A 19,893-nucleotide genomic window follows, 5' to 3' on the forward strand; every position below is an offset into this window, starting at 1 on the left:
TGTTTTATGTATATTTGCCTATTGATCTTTCTTATCCCATGAATCAGCCTATCAGTTATGACTCAAATAGTGACCTATAAAACTGTCTGACAGGGGGATGCTACTACTATAGTTTTGTAACACAGTTGTTTAACAATTTCTTGTTAGCATTGTGCTCTATTTGATTCCAGCATGTAAATTTTTACAATGCTTGCCGTGACAGCACTTTCCCACATTTGGTTTGGAGTCACATTTATCAAGTTTTGAACCAGCTAGAAGCTCTGGCAATTGCTCAGCTTCTCTGATCAAAATCTGAGGCATCTTTGCAACTCAGAAGAAACCAGATCTCCCTCTTGTGGTCTTCTATGCAAACAGCCTCAACTCCATCTGGGGGCTCAGAAATGCCTAAAGAAGGTTTTTCTCTCAACAAATAACAACAGAAATTGTGTTTCCAGTCACTATATAAAACGTTCTTCCTAGAAAGAATGAGAAAGAGATTGTTTTCACTTTATTTTTATCTACATGGTATTTTCTTGCAGAAAAACCACAGAGATTGAAAACGCAGTGCTGACTCCTGTATAGCACCACCTGCAAGAAAGTGGGGGGAAAAAAGTTACAGAACAAAGTAAGATGAACAAACCCAACACTGGAGGAGCTGTTAGGTTTCTCTAGGTAAGTGCTATCTAGCTGAACACACAAACTGCAGTTCTAAAATGCTCACACTTGAGTTACACAAAGCACATTACATCTCTACCTCACAGACCAACCTCACTCCTCAAAAGCCACAGCGGATATGTAGGGATCCCATGCTCACAACTTCCCATGTCATGAGATTAACAAGTCTGACACCAACATAAAAAGAAATTTTGTGCCTTTATTGGAATGGTGTTAGGCTTTAAATACACCAAATTTTGATAACCTGATTATTTGGTTTAATTAGAAATGACACTACAGAACTGCAATACTGGTCCAACAGTCTTGTCTTTACTTTTTTTTTTTTTTAAGCAAGAGATAGTATGAAAATGCACCAAGTAATCAGAAAGCACTAGCAGGCATTGGTTAATCCAAGATAGTAGCTTCTTAGTTCCAAAAGCACTCGCATTGTATGGAACCCAGGGTTTAGACTGGTCATGATTTGCAAGAGCTAGTTGCATGAGTCATGACTTTTTTCTTTTTTTTTTCTTAATTTACGTTCAAGTTGGTCACTGGTAAATTTTTTTCCTCAAATATTACAGTTTCTTTAATTCATATTTTTCCTCAAAGTATAAAAAAGTATGAAATATAAACAAGCTCCTGTATTGCACCCATGAAGGGGTACAATGGAAGCATTAGAGAGCTGACTATCTACACACCATCAAATCCCATCAAATCTTGGATAATTCATTAATATACAAAATATCAGGGCACAGAAAGAACTAAAATCCACTTTTTTTTTTGTTTTGTTACGCACAGGTTCAAATAATCAATCTAAAGAAAAAACGTGATCATTTTGGCTTTCCACTACATCCGCATGTTGAGACACTTATTAAAATGATCCTGCTTAACTGTGTTTGGTCTTTTTCTTATTGTCAAGTCATGTTTGTTATCTTAATACCAGCCATCAGACAAACAAGTAATCAGAAAGACTCTTCCTCCTCCCCACTTCCCCATCCCTGACCCCTGCAGGGTCAGCTTTAAGACATGACTCCAAACACAGGGTTGTGACGACAGATGCTAGGGCCAATCTCTTCATAATCTTTTTTGGTATGGCATACTTGGTAGAATTCAGGCTGTAAAGGGAAGGGAAAAAAACATTAGTTTGTGGTGAATTTACATTATTTTAACAATATTAACTGTTACGCAGCCAGTGGGAAAAAAATCAAATACAGATACCATAGAAATCCTGAAACTGATATATATCACACCAGGCTGAGCAGCAATGCAAAGAATATATTCTGCCACAGAACTAAAATGCACTACTTAATAACTCACACAAAGCTTTAACTCAGCCTTCATTTACTCCTTCAAGTCTTTAAAGCCTAATGCAAAAAATTCAAAGCAGGCAGGGAGGGTATATTTACCACCTGAGGTCTATCAGAAATTCCCCAACCACATTTAATATTCAATGAAGGTGAGATGAGAGCTCCAAAAGCACAGTCAGAATGGCTCCAGCATGCTCAGCTTTACAGCTAAACTTACTGTGGAAGCAAGCATTGATCCTCCAAACCAGACTGCATATCTCTGCATATGGTGTGTAATGACTTGGACATCAATGGGCTTCGGCTGCAGAGAGGAGAAGAGAAAAAAGGAACACATTCAAAGTCACTTTTGGTGGTAAAAACTAGATCTAGTTTTAAAGGAGTGTATATACCAAGCTTGCTTTTCACAAATTAGTATTTTCTTAAATGCTATGTATGTAAATTTACAACTATAGCATCAGACTTTCCCTTGTACGATGAAGAGCAAGAATCAGCTCCTGCTTAGAGGTAAAGTTACCTGTTTTATCAAAGAGATACTTTGATAAAACCTTTCACATCAGTTTTTTCAGACTAATAATTTCTTGGTAGACTGTTTATTTATGCAGTTATGAGCATAGATTCATACTACCTAGACCTTTTAAAGAAACACACACTGTAGGAAGTTACTTTTTAAGTTTCAAATGATTATTCTAAGAAAGCATCAGTTGCAGGTTGAAAGTTTATCCAGAATCAATACAGTCACAGTCGTGCTTTTCTAAACTACAGCACTCATTCCAGTCAGCCATTCCCTCTCCCTCCACATCCACACAAACCTTCAATCCTTACTTGTGCAAATCGAAACTGCCAGTGCATGTAACAGTTTCAGAATTTATCTGTTCCAGCCCAACCTGCTGAAACTTGAAACAGTATCATCTAAATACGCTCAGGAACACATTTGCAAAATTCAAGCCAGTGATTCCTTGCCATGCCTGGCACTTTGAAGAAGAGGAATCACATCCAATTTCCTTACTCAGATTCTGCTTCCTTACTAAGTGGTACAAGTCTAGCAAGGAAAACAGAGACTAAATGATGTTTCTTGGGCCAGAGAACTGCGTATGACTGAAATTTCAGAGTAGTCTACATGGCATATTATAAAGCTCTGCTGGGGTTTTAAAAGATTGTTTAAGCTCAGCTAGCGATATTGCTACTAAAAAATAAATGAGGAAAATCACTGCAATTTTGCTTTAAAAGGAAAAAAAAACCAGTTTTTTTTTCTCTGCTGCTATGTTTTATATATGCAGAGTCAACAGAAAGATGCAACACTTCGGTCAGAGGTCTGAAGTGGAAAGAGCACAAATAAAGGATCATGCAGTTTAGTAAAAACATGAGGTCACTTACAAGATAAGGTAATTTAGGTGGGACTGAGGTGCTATCAGCAGTCCCAAAGCCTTCCCTTCTCTAAACAAAGCTCCCTCATTCCTCACAGGACACGTGCTCCTGACTCTCCTGGTGGCTCAAGAACGAGTCTGATTTATCTCTCTTATCTTCAAGCTCGAAAGACTGAGCACAATGATTTGTAACTGATCAATAAACACTAAGCACAAGGACAGCTGCTGTGACCAACTGCTGATATGTGATCAGTGTAATGGATGAATCACTGAAAAGCCTCTAAAGGAACTTCAAACAAGATAAAGACACTTCAACGAAGACCATGATCATTGCAAGGATGTTATTTGCACATTTCCCAGGAAACAGATGCTTGTTAAGTGCTTGAGCTGCACCAACCAACCTTCAGTCTGCCACCACTAAGTTCTTCACTAAGTTTCAGTCTGGCATCAACAGTCCTTTTCAAGTCTCGCTGTAAACGGCGACCGAAGTCCCTGAACATGGTTGAGCCTCCAGAGAGGACAATATTCTGTTTGGAATAATAAAACTCGTTAACCACATCTGAAAATGCAAGTCTCTGACTTTATACAGTTCCTAAATTTCAAATATCTAAATATAATTTTTAAAGCTACAATTAGCAGATATGCTATTACTGTAAGATTTAAATTATCTAACACGTAAGTATGACACAACATGAATTCACAAAGGGTTTGTCACATTAAAATTGGCTGTGCTTAAAAATCCATTTGTATCTTATTAGATCCCACCACTTTTTCTCTGTTTTATGTTTCCCTGACGAAACATCTCATGCTGAAAAGGTGTAAGTGAGCAACAAAGCCTTCTGCATATTGGATTAATTTCTAGAAAAATTATTAATTTTGCTTGTTTGGGGTGGGTTTTTAGAGTTCCAAGTATGTATTTTAATGTAAAGCACAATTCTTCTAAAACCAGTAAAAAAACCCCCATTATAGCTACTGACCTTATATAGAGGACGTCTAACATCAATGGGACAATTCTGAATAACTTCATCTACTACTTCTGAGATTGGTTGTGTAAAGTCAGGATTAGCAAACTGCAATCAAAGACAAAATCAAGACAAGTCAATGTGGAGAATCACATATTGCAAAGGAAAAGAGTTAATGAGGTAAAAAAGGGAAGAACCATTTTACTACACTAGAGATGTCTTAAAAACTAGTAACGGAAACATATTTTTGCTGCCATTTATAAGTGCTTTGTGTATCAACCTAAATTTGTATAAGATTAGTAGCAATCAAGAATCAAACCATGCTGACTTACAACAATAGCTGGTATCCATTTATAAATAAGGAGACATGTAAGTCAGGATAACCACTTATTAACAATTTTGCAAACAGGATTTCTCTGCTATCATCTAAAATGCATCTGAAAGAGAAAATACAGACAATTCAAATCAACTTACCTCAGGATGGAAGAAAATCTCTGGCCCCAGGAATCTCTCATAACCAACATCAATGGTAAATTCTTTCTTTGAGATAGCATTAATTCCAGTATATTGTTTAATCCACTTTGTACCATCTGTGTCATACTTGTTAAATTCTTTTACTAAGTCAGGGCAAACATAACTAAAGCGCTCCTGAAAATTGAATAGCTACAGTTAGAACTATCCAAAGTATAGAAAACTGATAAGAAATTTTTAAAAATGTAGTAATTTAAACTTTTAAGAATAAGTATTAAACTGGCAGATAAAGAATAGGCCTCAAAACAGCTGAACTGACATTTACTGTACACAGGTAGATAATGGCTCTGCTACTACAGATCATTTCTGTGCAGCACTGAAAGCTCTTGCTAAGCTAAATTACTTTTCTTCTGCTTTTCCTCTAAACTTTGAAGATTGTGAGAGATTAATTCTGAAGTACATTGAAGAACTGCCAGAGAAACAAAATTTAAGTGTATTTTAAGCTGACTGTCTTTCAGAATAGCTTTGTTCTCTATGTAATATGTACTACAAAAAAGAACACATTAATATACAGAAGGAATATAAGAGCAATTACAGCTCTTTATGTGTCACATCCAGCCAATAGTTTTTCCCACAGAAAATTACAATAACAATAGTAACAGGATAATAACAACAACAATAACGTTAATGGAGGAGAAGAGAAAGGGGAGACAACAGGTGATGAGTGAAATTCCAGGCCAGGCTGAGTATAACCCAACTGTAAGCCATGAGCTTAAGCTATTTCATGTTATTATATTATTTAGACATTTTTATATTACTTAGAGCACCATTACTCAGAGGTATAATTATTTTCAGATATTCTTGCACTTTAAAACCAGACACCAACGTGTGATACAAAACAACCTTAACATCTGCAGCATTCACATTACCTTCACTGCTTTAGCTGTTTCCAAGGATTGTTCAGGAGGAATTCCTACTTCTCTCTCCCTCAGCAACTGCTGAATGAAGTATGTGATATCTCTGCCAGCAATTGGAATGTGTTTGATACAGCTGCCAATCACGTAGCCTTCAGCCTGGAAACAAAATTAATGGCGACAAAGACACTGATAAGAACTACTTTCAACAAAGCTCAGGAGGGAGAGAGAAAGACATGGAGTCTAAACTCCTATCCACTACCTGTGATTCTCAGGCTGAAGCCCTTTAAGACTGGCTCATTTAATTACCACAATTCCAATTCTTCACAGTATAGCCTTACTTTACTTTGCATTGCATTGCTTCACAATTCTTACAAGGGTAGAAGGAACAGAAAGGTCACTAGTACATAAGGCAGACAAATCACTATACTCACTATTCCTTGGCCTTTATTTTCTCTTCAAAATGAGGTTACTCTTACCAAAAAGGTCAAGGAACCTTGTTTCGTGAAATATAATTTTAGAATAACTGATGTGGCCCTGCAGTCACAGCCACTGATGTAAGACGTTACAATCCACATGAACCAAAATTAATTTTCTGAAAGCAGGGAGAAAATGCATCATTTCAGCACATTAGTTGAGACTGCTTAGAACATCAGACTGGTTCATCCTCATCCATCAAACTACAAGTCACACTCATCCTGGGGACCAGAATCAATGCATTAAAAATATCTGGTCTAAACAAAGAAACCAAGTGTGAAAGGCTGGCCTTCAACCCTACTAGACCTGCTAAATCCAAACAGATGAATTCAGATATCACACTCATATAAAATGCTTAAATTTTCCTATATACACACACCTTACATTCATACACTTGTCTTACTAACATAGAAAATAATGCTATTAAAAAAGCTACCCCTACCGTTAGCTTCACTACAGAGACAAGCATTTGTTAATTTTTTTACCTATTTTTATAATAAAAGTGGTAAAACACTGTTGACAATTTGTTCAACAAATTTAAAAATTTCAGTAATCAAGTAAATGACATTCTGCAAAGGAGGTTAATACTTCAAATGCTATATAATACCTACTCTTATTTCAATTAAAAAACCCCAAACCCACAAATCAGGAAAAGTTTAACTCTTTTCAACAGTAGTAAGTACAATTAAAAAAGTTTTCCCAAAAGGACTGAGGTATGAATTGTTTCCTATCTCTATTAAAAAACACACAAGATGAACAGTCTGAACAAAGATTCAGCCACTATATTCCACCAAAATTAATAAGAAATTGCTACACTACAGTATATGTTTTACCCCCATCAATGCTACTATTTTTTTAAAATTGACATTACTGTGGTACGATATAGCTTTGTATGGATTTTTGTCTTAAAATTTTCATTTTGGAAATAAAAATCTATCTGGTACATAGACATGAATTTAATGCCCCCAGGAAAGATAGGCAGAGAAACCTATTATCAGCCACTTGAAATAAAGAACACTAATATTCCAGTTATAAAATTTTGAATATGTAGCTTATTAAAGGAAATCTATACTCGCAGTAAAACCAATAATTTGACAGTAAAGAAACTGCAGCTCTAAGTGTTCATTATTTAATAAAACATCCCATAATCATCCAAGTTTTTGCTTTAGCAACTTGATGTATTGGAACAGATATTCAACACAAACCAACCCAAGGGGTTGTTTTCTTCAATTCAAGCAGAACTTTGTCTTTGCTTGTATGGCTGAAGCACTACTAAACACTGGAAACAGATGGAGAAAAACTATAACCAACACTACATCTGCCCTCAAATACTTTGTATTAGTTCCATTTTATATATAAATGGACTGAGTTAAATGAAAATAAAAAGTCAAACTTTTTCTACTTACTACTGTAAGAGCATATTCACTCTTACCAGCAAACTAAATTGGGAATGTGCTAAAGCAATTTCACCCATCACTTCACATGGCCTTGGCAATTCACCTTTTAAGGTAAGTCACTGAAAGGCAATATGCCTGCCAAACTCAGGGTTACAGGGAAGTTCCTCAACAGCTTCTGCACTACAAAATGAACCAAAACTCACACCCACAGCCCTGGAAATTATCTGACGTTTTTGAAGATTCCTATCCATCCTCCAGTCTGTGTAGGTGTACACTTCAGAGCACGTACAGGACAAATTGTTCTCCAGTGAAGCTGTTTGTGTAGCTGTGAGGCACACTTACCACAGGAATCACATGAGTGACACCATCTCCACTGTCTATAACTGTGCCAGTCAGTGTTCTCTCTCCTACTTGTCTTGACGTCCAAGACGCAGCTAAGGCAAGGACAGCCTTGGAAAAAAACACACACCAAAATCAAATACTATCAAAACATCTGCCTGCAGACCCCACTTTCCACCACCCCTCCCAAGGACACCCAGACAGACACCCTCATGGCCATTTTTCAGCATGGAAACTGATTTTTTATATATATGTAAACAGCTTAGAAAAAAGAGGCTGCACAAATGTAGTTTTTGTCTCCTGCCTGATGGGTTTTTAGCCATACTCAATTTTCTTTTTTTTTTATTGCTTCATATTGAGAGGGATTCAATTCTTTGATTAATACAATTATTATGATGTGGTGTGGTTTATTTACTTATGATGTAACAGATATTACCCATTATATACTCTGCTGCCCAAAAGCCTTCTGTAGAGGTAACAGAGGAACAGCACCCACTAACCACCCACAGAATCAAAGCATGTCAAACATGCAGTGCTGCAACTGCCAACCAGAAGGACATAAAACTATTCCAAACACCACTCACACAGTTTTCACAGTGAAATTAGTTTTAGCTGAAGGAGAAACATTGCAGCTGTGACTTTGCACAGCTCTGCCCTTACCTGAACAGCAATATATAGCCCTGGAACGTTGAAAGACTCAAACATGATTTCAGCAGTATATTCTCTATTTTCTGGAGTATTTAATGGAGGCTCAGTCTGTGAGACAAAAAAAAAAAAAACCCACAAGTTTTACTTATATTCAAGCCAAACATTTGACTTTAAAAAAAAAACAAACCAAAAATAAACCCCACCAAATCCTAAGTTTTGTAAGATGAGTCATTCAACAACAATAGCATGTAAAAATAGTAATGAACAAAGAGTGCTTTTAAGAACTAATGCAAATTGCGTTAAAAGAAAGAAAACCAGAAATGCAATAAAACCATCACAGTAGTTACTGCTTAAGAATTTACATCCAAGACCCCCTTTGTGGGTTGGTTAGCTCATTACAACTTCTGATTTCACTTGAAAGAATCAAGGACAATCAAAATACGTCAAAGGATGTGGTTTAGCACATTTAAAGAATTACATTTTTTGGATTTCAGTGAAAAGAGCTGTTTTCCTTCAGAAGGCAACCACTCTAACACAAGTTGATATGCTCAGCTGCAGGAATGTACTGAAGGGGGAGAAGCTGAATAACATAAAACATACCATAATAGTGTGCTATAGCTTTCATTGAAACAAATATACTCAAGGCTCTACTCTGAAGGAGTATTTTGAATATTGCTACAGAATATTTGAGAAAAAAATGTTACTCTTCATTGCAGCAACTGTGTAACAGGAGGGTAAGAAGCGATAAAAGGAGGAGGGAGTCAGACTCTTCACAGAGGTGCTGGGACAAGAGGCCAAGGACACAAAGCTCAACATGGGAAATCCTAAGGAGGTATTAGTGGGAAAGAGGGAACTTGAGGGTGGTCAAACATTGGGAAAAGAGCCCAGGGTTGTTATGGAATCTTGATCCTCAGGGATCACAGCTTGGCTGGACACAAGTGTTGAGTCACTGCACCTAATCCTTCAAGATGATGGAGGCATTAAACAGGTAGAGCCAACACCTCCAATTCCAAACTTGGGTCTATAAATATCACACTAAACCAACGCCTATTTCAATGGCCTTAAATAAAATACTAAGGAATGGCAGATGCTTCAGAATAACAATGACCTTAATTCAGATTTAATTGGCCCAAACATGACAATCAACCCCTCCAGTTTCACAGAAAATAAAAGACAAAAATTTACTGTCTAGATACTTCATCCAGATGGCAGTACTGTAAAAACAAAATAATTGCAATTATGTAAAGTCAAAACAAGTTTTTTTTTTGTCTCAAACATATAAACTTGAGATTATTGAATTCAGTGGAGAAGAAAAAAAGTGATGAATCAGACAATTTGGAGGGAAACAAGAAGTGAACAGAAATATATTTGCTGTTCAGACACACTGACATTTTTAGAAAATTAAAGAACCTGGATGGCTTAAGGCAGGTCAAGAAAGCTCCAGGTAATTTATTTACTTTAGCTTTCAAAGTATGCATGTTTGTATTTGAGAACTGACATACATCAGCACATTGTTATTCATCATATGCAATTTCCTAAGCAGGGCATAAATTTACCTACCAAAAGAAAATAATGGTCCTCAGGTTCTGCCCTTAGATATTTAAAGATTACTTGCTCCATAAACCTCTCCATCAAGTCCCAGTCTTCAACTATACCATGGCGGATAGGCCACTGTGGGAGAAAAATATCAAAGTATAATTGGAAACAAAAGTGAAAACAGAAACAAACTCAAAAACAAACAAACAAAAATCTGTTTTCAGCTGCACTAAACGTAAATGATCTACACAGGCAAGAAACCTTGCTATAAGCTTCCCCTATTCCCATGTGACACCTATTCTAAATTCTGATTCCAACCTGGAGTAGCAGAGACAACACACTGCATTTTTTTCAGTGCAGCAGAATGGTGGCACTGGGATAAACCAAAGGCACCCCCAGCCCAGTGCCTCAGCTCTGCTGCTGCTGCTGACAGGAGTTGCCAAGGAACAGGAGAATGCAGCATTTCTGCTTAACACTCTCCCAGCCTTCCTTCACTTCTGAAGAAATATATACTCACAGTGTTTTGCAAATTCCCACAAGCTCCTGAAAGTCAACAAAACCAATACCAAAGCTTATTCTCCATTTAAACAGAGTTAATAAATAAATAATATTTAATTTACCCAAAAAGCATTCTTAACATTGTATTTACTGCATACATGATGCTTGCTAAACACTATTGAAAAATTATTTTAAAAATTTCTCTTAGTACCTTGGTTGCATAAGTTGGTTTTTCTATTGCTTCGTCCCCAATAAAGAAGTCTAAATCATCCACACCTTTCAAAACCCTCCTTTGTGCTTGATCGACCACCTTTGCTGACTCTTTGATAGCAATACCTTCAACAGAGAACACAAACATTGTTGTAGGTCATATATCCAGCACTAAAAAAAGAAAATCTGCACGGAAAAACAGAGATACACTGTAATCACAATCAGCCTTTGTTTCAAGCATAACTCAGAAAAGCTACACAGAACACAAATAATTTGAATTCCAATCCTGGGTATGCATGGTAAGGAATTAAAAAGTAACACAATAACAGACTTAAACACAAATGTAATTGTTATATATTCAACATGCAATCAGGAAGATAAAATATAAACAGAATCACTAAAACAGGATATCCCTAAAGGTCTCAATTTTATTCGACAAATGTGCTAATTTTCCGCACACTGCAATAATAACACTAAAAATTCAAGCATTATTATTAGTGTTATTCTTTTAAAAAGAATCACTCCCCAGCACCAGCAATATCTGCAGTATTTTTTCAAGTCTTACTAATTGCCTTTAAACACAATCCTCCCCACAGATGAGGAAATTCATATATACAAGCAGCATTAACATCAGCCTCAACTGTTCAAAGGTTGTGCTCCAAAACCTCTTTCAATGGCAGAAGTATTTTTCTAGTTCTCATGTTCAGCACAAAGTTATGTTTGCTCACAACTAAGATTAAAAAATTCGTGAGAACAGCTGCTGCAGTCTCAAGCCCACCAGACAGAGCAGCACAGCTACAGATCTGGAAATGCACAGCTTGCTAAGGAGTAAAACATCTCGAGTTTATTGATCTTCCCCATCCTCCTCCCTTCTCTTCCCACACACAGCAACACAAGCAGAGCTGTGCAGCCTGAGAAACTAAGAAGTTGAATGTTGTGAAAGACTGAACAGGATGAAACAGAAGTCATTATTTTGAGCTCTTCAGGAAGAAAACTGAATCATAGTGCAACTTCTGGAGCTGCTTACAGGAGGGCAGAGAGGAAGCAGAAGGCTGGAGGAAGCCAAACACAAGGGGGGTAGATGGGAAGCAGAAGCTAAAATCACAGGGAAGGAAATGTTGCAAGGCAGGTGTTGGCGGCAAGTGAAGAGAGAAATCTTGACATATTTTCAGGTCTTTGTTACAGAGCTCACACTTCTGGGGGAATTGCTCTGTCCAGATGTGAGTTATCCTCAAGAACTTTCAAGTAAAATTCACTGCTTGCCAAGGATTATACCAACTTTCAAGCCCAATTGGTTTCTCCCTGTTACAAGCCTAAAAGAAGATGAGAGCTCTCAAGTATTTTTCTGCCCTCAAGGCCAGCTTGTTCAGCCCTGGGTTTGAAAGGCAGAAATTAGGAGCAAACAACCTGAATCAAGAATCATATCCTGCAAATACAAACAAGAAAATAAATCTTGCTGAAACCTCAGCTGTGGTGCCCAAGGATGGGCAGCACTCCAGCAGTGCTTGGAGCACTTGCCTCTGGTCTGCTTGGCTCAAAAATTAAGAGCTTTTAGAAAACAAAAACAACATCCTTGCATTGAATCAATTTTTGTGCTGAAACATTACTCAAGCCAGTTTTTTCTCTGAGAAGTAAAGAAAAGGCCATCAGCTATCACAGATAAACTGAAATAATGAAAAATCAAGGGGATTACTGGGTAATGGGAAGAAGGTGACTCCCACTTTAGCATACAGCAGGAAAAATCTGATTAGGTGAATAAAAATCAAGCAAAATTAATGATCTAAGATCTAAACAGCAGCCAGAGAAGAAAGCAGTGAACCCAAGCCTCATCAAAAAATTGGCCCAATATATTCCCATTTAGTTCACAATTCATGCAAGCATTTATCATCTCTACAGAAGCATATTCAGAATTAAATCAAGAACACAACACAAGGAGATAAAAATTTGTTAAGAGCCGGAGTGAATAAGATAAGCTACAAGTGAACAAGGCACAAGGAATGCTGCTCAGACCTGTTGAACAGCAAACATTAATTTTAGAGAATCAACCTGATAAAATGCAACTGCCTCTGCTGGAGGTCAAAGGAGAAACCAAACCATTTTTCCACTGGGAATAATATTAAGGAAATTATAGACACCAAACTGCTTTTTGCAACATTTTACTTTGAAACTGGGTACTGCTGTACTCTATTTTTGTTTCTCTAATGTGGATTAACCCAGTGCTATTTCATTTCATTTGAGGCAGAGGATTAACAAACATGCAGTTACTCTAATTATCCAGCCTGGATTGCAATATAAATGAGAAAAATGCCTTTTTTATTGAGAGAATTGCAGTCAAGGGCCATTTCAGTTGTAGGAGCATCTAGACTGAGCATCCTTTTTTCCATACACCACACTGTATCAAAAGGCTGTCAAAAAAAAAAAAAAATCTCATTTCCTCTCCTTCTCTTCTACTTTAATAGCATCCCTGCTGTATAAATTTCTCTGCTTAATGATCTGACAGGTCATTTCATTCCCAGTGTTTAAAGTGTCATGATATTTCTTCTTTTTTTTTAGAACAAGAAAGTGATCTTCAAATTAAAAAACAAATCTAAAGGTGCAGAAAAATATGTAAACTCTATTTATAATCTGAAATTAAATAACCACTTGCCCATTTGCAATTTAACAAATGCTATGAAGCTTAAAGAGCAATGTAAGGGTTTTTCCAACATTTAGAAACTTTTTATATCTAATGTTAAACTAGCTTTGGTGTAAAAAGCAAAACTGTAGAGTGTTTTATACGGCACTGAAATAAACTTAATGAAATTAATTTGGAAAACCAAATAATTTAAGAAATAGCTATTAGAAGCCAAAATAGAAGACACTGACAGGATTCTCTTATTACATTTCTCTGTTCTCATACAAGTAAGTGAGTGAGCCCTATCTTTCCACGGAAACTACTTTTTGAAGTGCATTTCCTAGAAAAATTAACACAGAGCCTGAACTACCAAGTTCTACTTTACAGTAACTCTGTTGAAGTAGTATTAGCTCCAGCTCTCTTCCTGTTGTATTTGCGAGGAAAACTGGGTGTGCTAATTATTCCTTTTCACCAGGATGTAATCCATGATTACTTTGGCACAGATGAACAATGACGAACTGCCAAGTGGTGTAGGAGGTCAAAAGGTGAAGCATTTCTAAAGGAAGCTGAGTGAGTTCCACTCGCTGGAGCAGAACTGTATCTCTTCAAGTGGCTGAAACAGCTCAGAGGACAGGCAGCAAATAAATAAGCTATTCTACGTGGGGGAAAAAAACTGACATGGTTTCTTGTTGTATTTGCAAAACACAGTAAATTAGCATAGCTGAAATACCAACAACTACCAGGCAAGCACAACATTTTAATCCCTAGAGATACTCAATCATACAATTTTCATTTTTTTTTCCCATTATACTCAACTCTAAGTTTTACCAGATAAATCATTACACAGGAAAGAACATCCTAAACGTAAATGTAGCCATGCTCCTGGATTTTATCACAATTTCCATTTCCAAAAAATTAGCATCAACTATTAGTATCTTTTTAAATGAATTTATCTTTCTAAACTGAGTTTCCACAGCAAAACTGAAAAACCACATTATTACTCTGTGACATCACTCAGAATTCAAGTTATTCTCTGTTAACGTTGGGGGTTTTTTTTGCACATGGTATGTTACAGACTGCAAGAGTAACTTCAACATTGATACACAACAACAAGTACTTACATGAAGGGATAATGAACTGGGGTTCAGTGTTACCCGCATATCCGAGCTTTGTATACCTGTTGAGGCAAAAAAATATTTTATTGTAGTATTTCATACCACAAATAACAAAGATATTTTTTTAATGAACAGATACCTCTTCCCATAATAGGACACACTGACTTCCCCTAAAAATGATTTAAAAAAACCCAAAAAAACCCACTAAGGCAAACTAAGATCTTCTCAGTTTGAAAGTGTAAAACAATGCTCCCTGCCACAGATCAAGCATCACTGCTAACTTCTACTCTAACAAAATTTGACTAAGGAATACAAAGTATGTAATTCAATCCATCAATGTTTAGGAATATAATTTTGTCGGAGCAGCTCTTCCCTGCTCAGCAGCTAGCATTTCTATAGAAATATTTTCATATAGCTAATGCTAGTGGAAGAAGTGTTTTTGTATTTCCAACTACAGGGGGGAAAAGCTGCCCTGCCCATGGACTGCCAGCAGGGCACGAGGTAGGGCTGGCCTTCCTCATGTCACAACCATTTCCCAAGACATCATACTGTAGGTGGCAAGTCCTGACAGCTGACAGTGATGAGTTGTAGCAAAAGACATCCCATTTCACAAATGGAAAACAGTGTCAAAATGTGTCCAATAAGAGTAAAGAATGCAAGAGGAAAATAACTACATGCATTGACCCAGTCTCCAGAATGTGCTATGGATATATACATTATCTTCATTATATCTTCATTATCCCATTATAGGAAAACTTCAGAAATTGAAGTATTCATTTAAAATAACGAAATTCAGGGTACCAAAACTATCCAGCTTCTAGAAATGTCACCAAAGCAGCATAGGCAAATTCTAAACCATGCAGACCAAAATGCACTGCTCTAACTCAAGAGTTAGAGCCTACCCACATGTTTTTAACAAACACAGATGTGACAAAGTTCTCATTTTCTCTGTACAGTCAGGCAGCTGCACTAAATTAGCACCATCAGCAAAAGCATGAACACTGTAGTAGCACCTCTACAGCTTTCAGCACTCTGACGCAAACCTGGAAGATCTCAGGAGCTGTAAGGCAGCAGTCACTTTACCAAACCATAAACTCAAGGCAGTAACCCAGCAGGGGTTGGGTTCCCAGGCTGCAGGAGCAGTGCTGCAGCAGGTTTGCCTATGATGTCTCTCCTGCAGCAGCGAGCAGATCGTGCAGTGCTCAGTAACACCTACACCATTTCCATCACTGACGGTAATTGCAGCCATCAGCGCTGGGCCAAGAGATAGATCCTCAGAGGGAAGGTGGGTTTCTCTCTGAGTACCGAAGTGGTTAGCACAGGACCTCATCTAACACCAACATTGCTTTGCGAGAGATGTGTTTTCAAAGCTGTGAACCTGATCTTGAGTGTAACACACTGTAACAGCTGAGAGTAACCATGCACAGAAGCTTGACTTCATGCTGATCAACAGGAATGCTTGTTGACAAGGAAAACTTTACAGCCAGAATATTATAAATAGTGTAAATAAAGAAACTAAATATCAGAAAGAACTTCACACCTCATGAAGACATCAGCTTCATATGTGCTTCAGCTTAGGACACGCAAATTGGATTTTGCTCATTCAAGTTTGTTTTTAATTTTCTTCTTAAAGACCTACTTTCCAAAAGAAATACTAAGAATTCCTCAAACTGGTGCTTCTGTAACCTATCATGCCAAGTAAAGCTGTTCACTGTATCTAGAGTGTTTTACCGGGCTTTTAGTGCCACAATTACTAAGTAACCCAGCAAATACTGAGTCACTCCCTCAACCTTCTCCTGCAAAACAGAACTGTGGCATGGAGATTTTAAAGCTAAATCTACACAAGAACTTTGGAGCCTGAATGCTACATAAACCTACAACTAGATTAGAAGTGTTTTTCAACAGTTAAAAAAGTTAAAACTGTTTGATTATTAAACTCAGTATTTCAAACAAAGCAAATGCTATACTGTTGCAGGTAACTGGTAGCTTAGCTGTTTGTGGGTGGGAGTCTGCCCAACACACAGCCAGCAGACTGGAAGAAAAATAGTCTCATGAAAGATGCATTTTATATAAAAAGACTGTATTCAGACATAAAATCAGCATATATAAAAATACTATGGCCTACTCAGCAAGAAGTGTACTGACTCAGGAAAAAAAAAAAAAGTAGTGCATTTTTAGGCTTCCAAGAAAAGAAAGGGGAAAAACCTGCATGACTTTTGGTCTCTGAATATTAGAGCATTATACCAGCAAATCTCTAATGCAGTGTCCCACACAACACTTCACATCTGTCATGTGCCAAGACTTCCCTGCACACCTGGAATTCCAGCCCTGCTGGCCCAAAGGTCAGGGAAGGACCCACTGCTCCCTCAGGAGCCTCAGGCCCATAGCCCAGCCAAGTACTATGGCAGAACACATAATAAACACTAAGCCTGATTTTCATAACTAAACACATATCAAGATATTCTTGAATTATAATCAAGTCTAAAAATGTGATAGGTGAAGCAAAAGGCTATCATAAAACTGAATGAAAGTTGATAAAAATCTTGAATGCTCCAAATACACAATCCAGTAACAGTGGGATTCTTTACAAATTAACTTTTGCAGATATGAGGCTTTATTCAGGCTGACCAGATCTACTCTGCCAGTTGAAGTAAATATTTTAAATCACATGAAAAGAAGGACACTACAGGCAATCCAGATTCCACAAGTATACAGTTTCCACAAGGAGTTCATACATGGCAACGTGTGTCTGACTAATGTATGATTCACAGGGGAACAAGGCACACCCCATCTTCTTCATGGCATTAATCACTGCTGCCACAGACAAGAATCCTGATAGTAGAGATATCCTAAGGCAGCACCCATACTGGACCACAGTTTTCCATAAATCAGTCCTTGTCTTGCTACACAGCACTGAAGAGTGGCAGAAGGGACTTGCACAGAGACAGGCAGGCACATGCCATTAATAAGACACGGACTCAGCTTTCCCACATGGAATTTGGGGCATTCAGCAGGAAGAGTACAAGGCACTGCACACAGGAATGTAATGGTATAAGCTGATTTCTATTAAAATCTCTAACACAGAGCTGATTTACAAAATCCCAAAGGTGAAAACCTTGATTGTTCGGGTGTTTTCCTTCATTTCTCCATGTTCAGCTCCCTGAAGTGCCTCTGCAGGCCTATTACCTCATAAAAAAAAACCCAAAACCACCAAAACAACTACTAAAAAACAAACAGGAAAAAAAAATTGCTGGATATTCAAAACCCTTAGCTTTAGTTCAGAAAATCAGCCACAGAGTATCCAAGAGCAGTACAAGAAGTCTCTGTGCATATGTGCATGTCTGTATATGGAGAACCACACACAAACACACCCCCTCCCACACTGGCTCAGTATATATATATATACACTCAGTATATATATATATATATGTATATATATATGGTGCTGATATTCCCCAGTGACTTCCCTGTAACATCTTCTCCAAAAGGCAACACCACTCTCTAGTCCACACAATGTAAGGATGTGACAAACAAAACAAGGTATTTTTGTAATGGACATTCATAGCACTACCAGGTTTGGGAGGGCAACTAATGAAGGTTTCCTTCTGAGTTTACTCTACTAACCCATCTCTCACCTACCAGTGGAGAAGTATCTCCAGCATGTGATTATCACCCTCAAAAGCTCACATCCTGAAACTGCACAGCAGCTCTGCACTCTCTGCCCAAGAGCTTTCTGGAAGGACAGCCAAAGGGCTTTCCACAATGTTCTCAAGTGCACTAATGGGATTTCTTACATGTGCTCTCTCACCTAGAATAGATGTTTCTGAGGCTATGACATGAAAGCAATGTCACTGGAAGGTTACTTATGCATTAGTCACGCAGACAATTTTAAAGCCAAAAGGAAACAGTGCTGAGGGTAAGAACTTGTAATGAGGATGTCGTTACCAGAACCTCCATCTGCAAACCACAAACTGTGACCACGTGCCTTTGCTCCACTGCTTTCCTGCCCACAACAAATGCCATTCTCCCAAGATATACACCCTAGTTCAAGCACAACTGCAATTTTAACATGAGTGAGGAACAGGGGGACAACTGCTTTGTGGGCAATGCAGCTGTCCAGCTGCCCCTGGAAGTACCACAGAGCTGGGGGGTCCAACATGAGTTGTGAGTGTCATTTTTCTGACAGCTTCACACAAAGACAGGAGTTAACCAAGCACAAGCAGACAAGAGCACTTGAGGACAAGCATCACCTGATCTTCAACTCCTAGAGCAAATCTGGGTTGCAGCCTATTCCTCAGCTACTCCTAATGACCTGGGCTAACAGAACTGTCATGCATTTAGAATGCACGTAAACAGAAGCAATGCTGGTCCCAGTGGAAAGATGCAAAGCAACTTGAAAAACAAACAAAAGAAAAAAGAAACACTTTTCTGCAGGAAGAGTAAAGCAAGTGTGAGTAAAAATCCCAAAGCTGAAGGAAATCAAAACTGTCTCTTGTTTACTTTCAAGGTGCATCTGACTAAAAAAACAGGAACATTTTGTTCAGAGGAATATTTTTTTTTCATTGTTCATCAAATTACTTTGCTCATGATGGCTCTGAATTAGTTCACCATCTGACACTTCACTTCTGTGAAAGTTCTCACTCCAAATACAACACACCCCTTGCCTGTATCTCACCCTGCAAATGTGCTTCCCAGGCACCACAGCCTGTATATGTGTGTGTAAATTCTAAAAATCCAATTTGGTGTGTACCACAGCCTATAGATCATCCCCAGCAAGGTTGCTCTACCTAAACATACCTCAGCTCCTATGCAGAACCCACCCAAGTGGTCATGCTCCAAGCAAGCCTAACATCCAGTGATGGGATTAGGTTTTACACAGAGTTAAATGCATTTATTCTTAAATGTAAGCTGATACTGCCTTTTTTGCAAGGTGTCACACTTGCTCAGGCAGCAGGAGATCCCTGCTCCGTATTCTCTTCCATGCAAATGGCTCTGGAGCCAATCTCCCATTTCCCTTGAGAGCCTCTTCCCATGTGCCTAGGCACCCTCCTGAGGCAGGAGTGCTTTGCATTTCTTTACTGAAACCATGTGGAAAAAAGACTCAGGAAACAAGGGCCAAAGACAGAAAGCAAGATGATTGCAACACACATCACTCAACACACATTCATTGCTGGCTAAATTACCTTAACTCAAAAAATTGTAATTAAGTAAGCAGGGTATGGAAGGCAATACAGAAAAGCTCAGTGCGGAGATTCTAAGGAGAAAACCTTATGGCTTTATATGTTGCTTTTTTTCTATCATCCTTCTTGCACACCAGATGAGACTGAAAAGCCTATGAAGTATTTACTTTTCAAATCCCTGTAAAGAGAAATGATGAGAAAATTACAGTGAAAGAGGAAAGCCATCTT

General features: G+C 37.9%; 1 protein-coding gene across 1 annotated transcript in view; it reads right to left on the minus strand.

The window, feature by feature from the left end:
- Positions 1-833: 833 nt before the first annotated feature.
- The window catches only part of ACTR3 (actin related protein 3), a 28,693-nt gene continuing 9,633 nt past the window's right edge, over positions 834-19,893 (minus strand). The window contains exons 2-12 of the mRNA XM_085067065.1: positions 14,492-14,547; positions 10,758-10,882; positions 10,073-10,183; positions 8,525-8,620; positions 7,868-7,975; positions 5,667-5,810; positions 4,741-4,914; positions 4,282-4,374; positions 3,706-3,831; positions 2,158-2,241; positions 834-1,748 (exon numbers count right to left, since the gene is read on the minus strand). Of these exons, the coding sequence (XP_084923191.1) occupies positions 1,653-1,748; positions 2,158-2,241; positions 3,706-3,831; positions 4,282-4,374; positions 4,741-4,914; positions 5,667-5,810; positions 7,868-7,975; positions 8,525-8,620; positions 10,073-10,183; positions 10,758-10,882; positions 14,492-14,547 (1,213 nt within the window). The 3' untranslated portion in view covers positions 834-1,652. The remainder of the gene's footprint in view (positions 1,749-2,157; positions 2,242-3,705; positions 3,832-4,281; positions 4,375-4,740; positions 4,915-5,666; positions 5,811-7,867; positions 7,976-8,524; positions 8,621-10,072; positions 10,184-10,757; positions 10,883-14,491; positions 14,548-19,893) is intronic.

The sequence above is a fragment of the Lichenostomus cassidix genome, chromosome 7 (assembly GCF_008360975.1).
Source record: "Lichenostomus cassidix isolate B80296 chromosome 7, HeHo_3.0, whole genome shotgun sequence".
Taxonomy (NCBI): Eukaryota; Metazoa; Chordata; class Aves; order Passeriformes; family Meliphagidae; genus Lichenostomus; species Lichenostomus cassidix.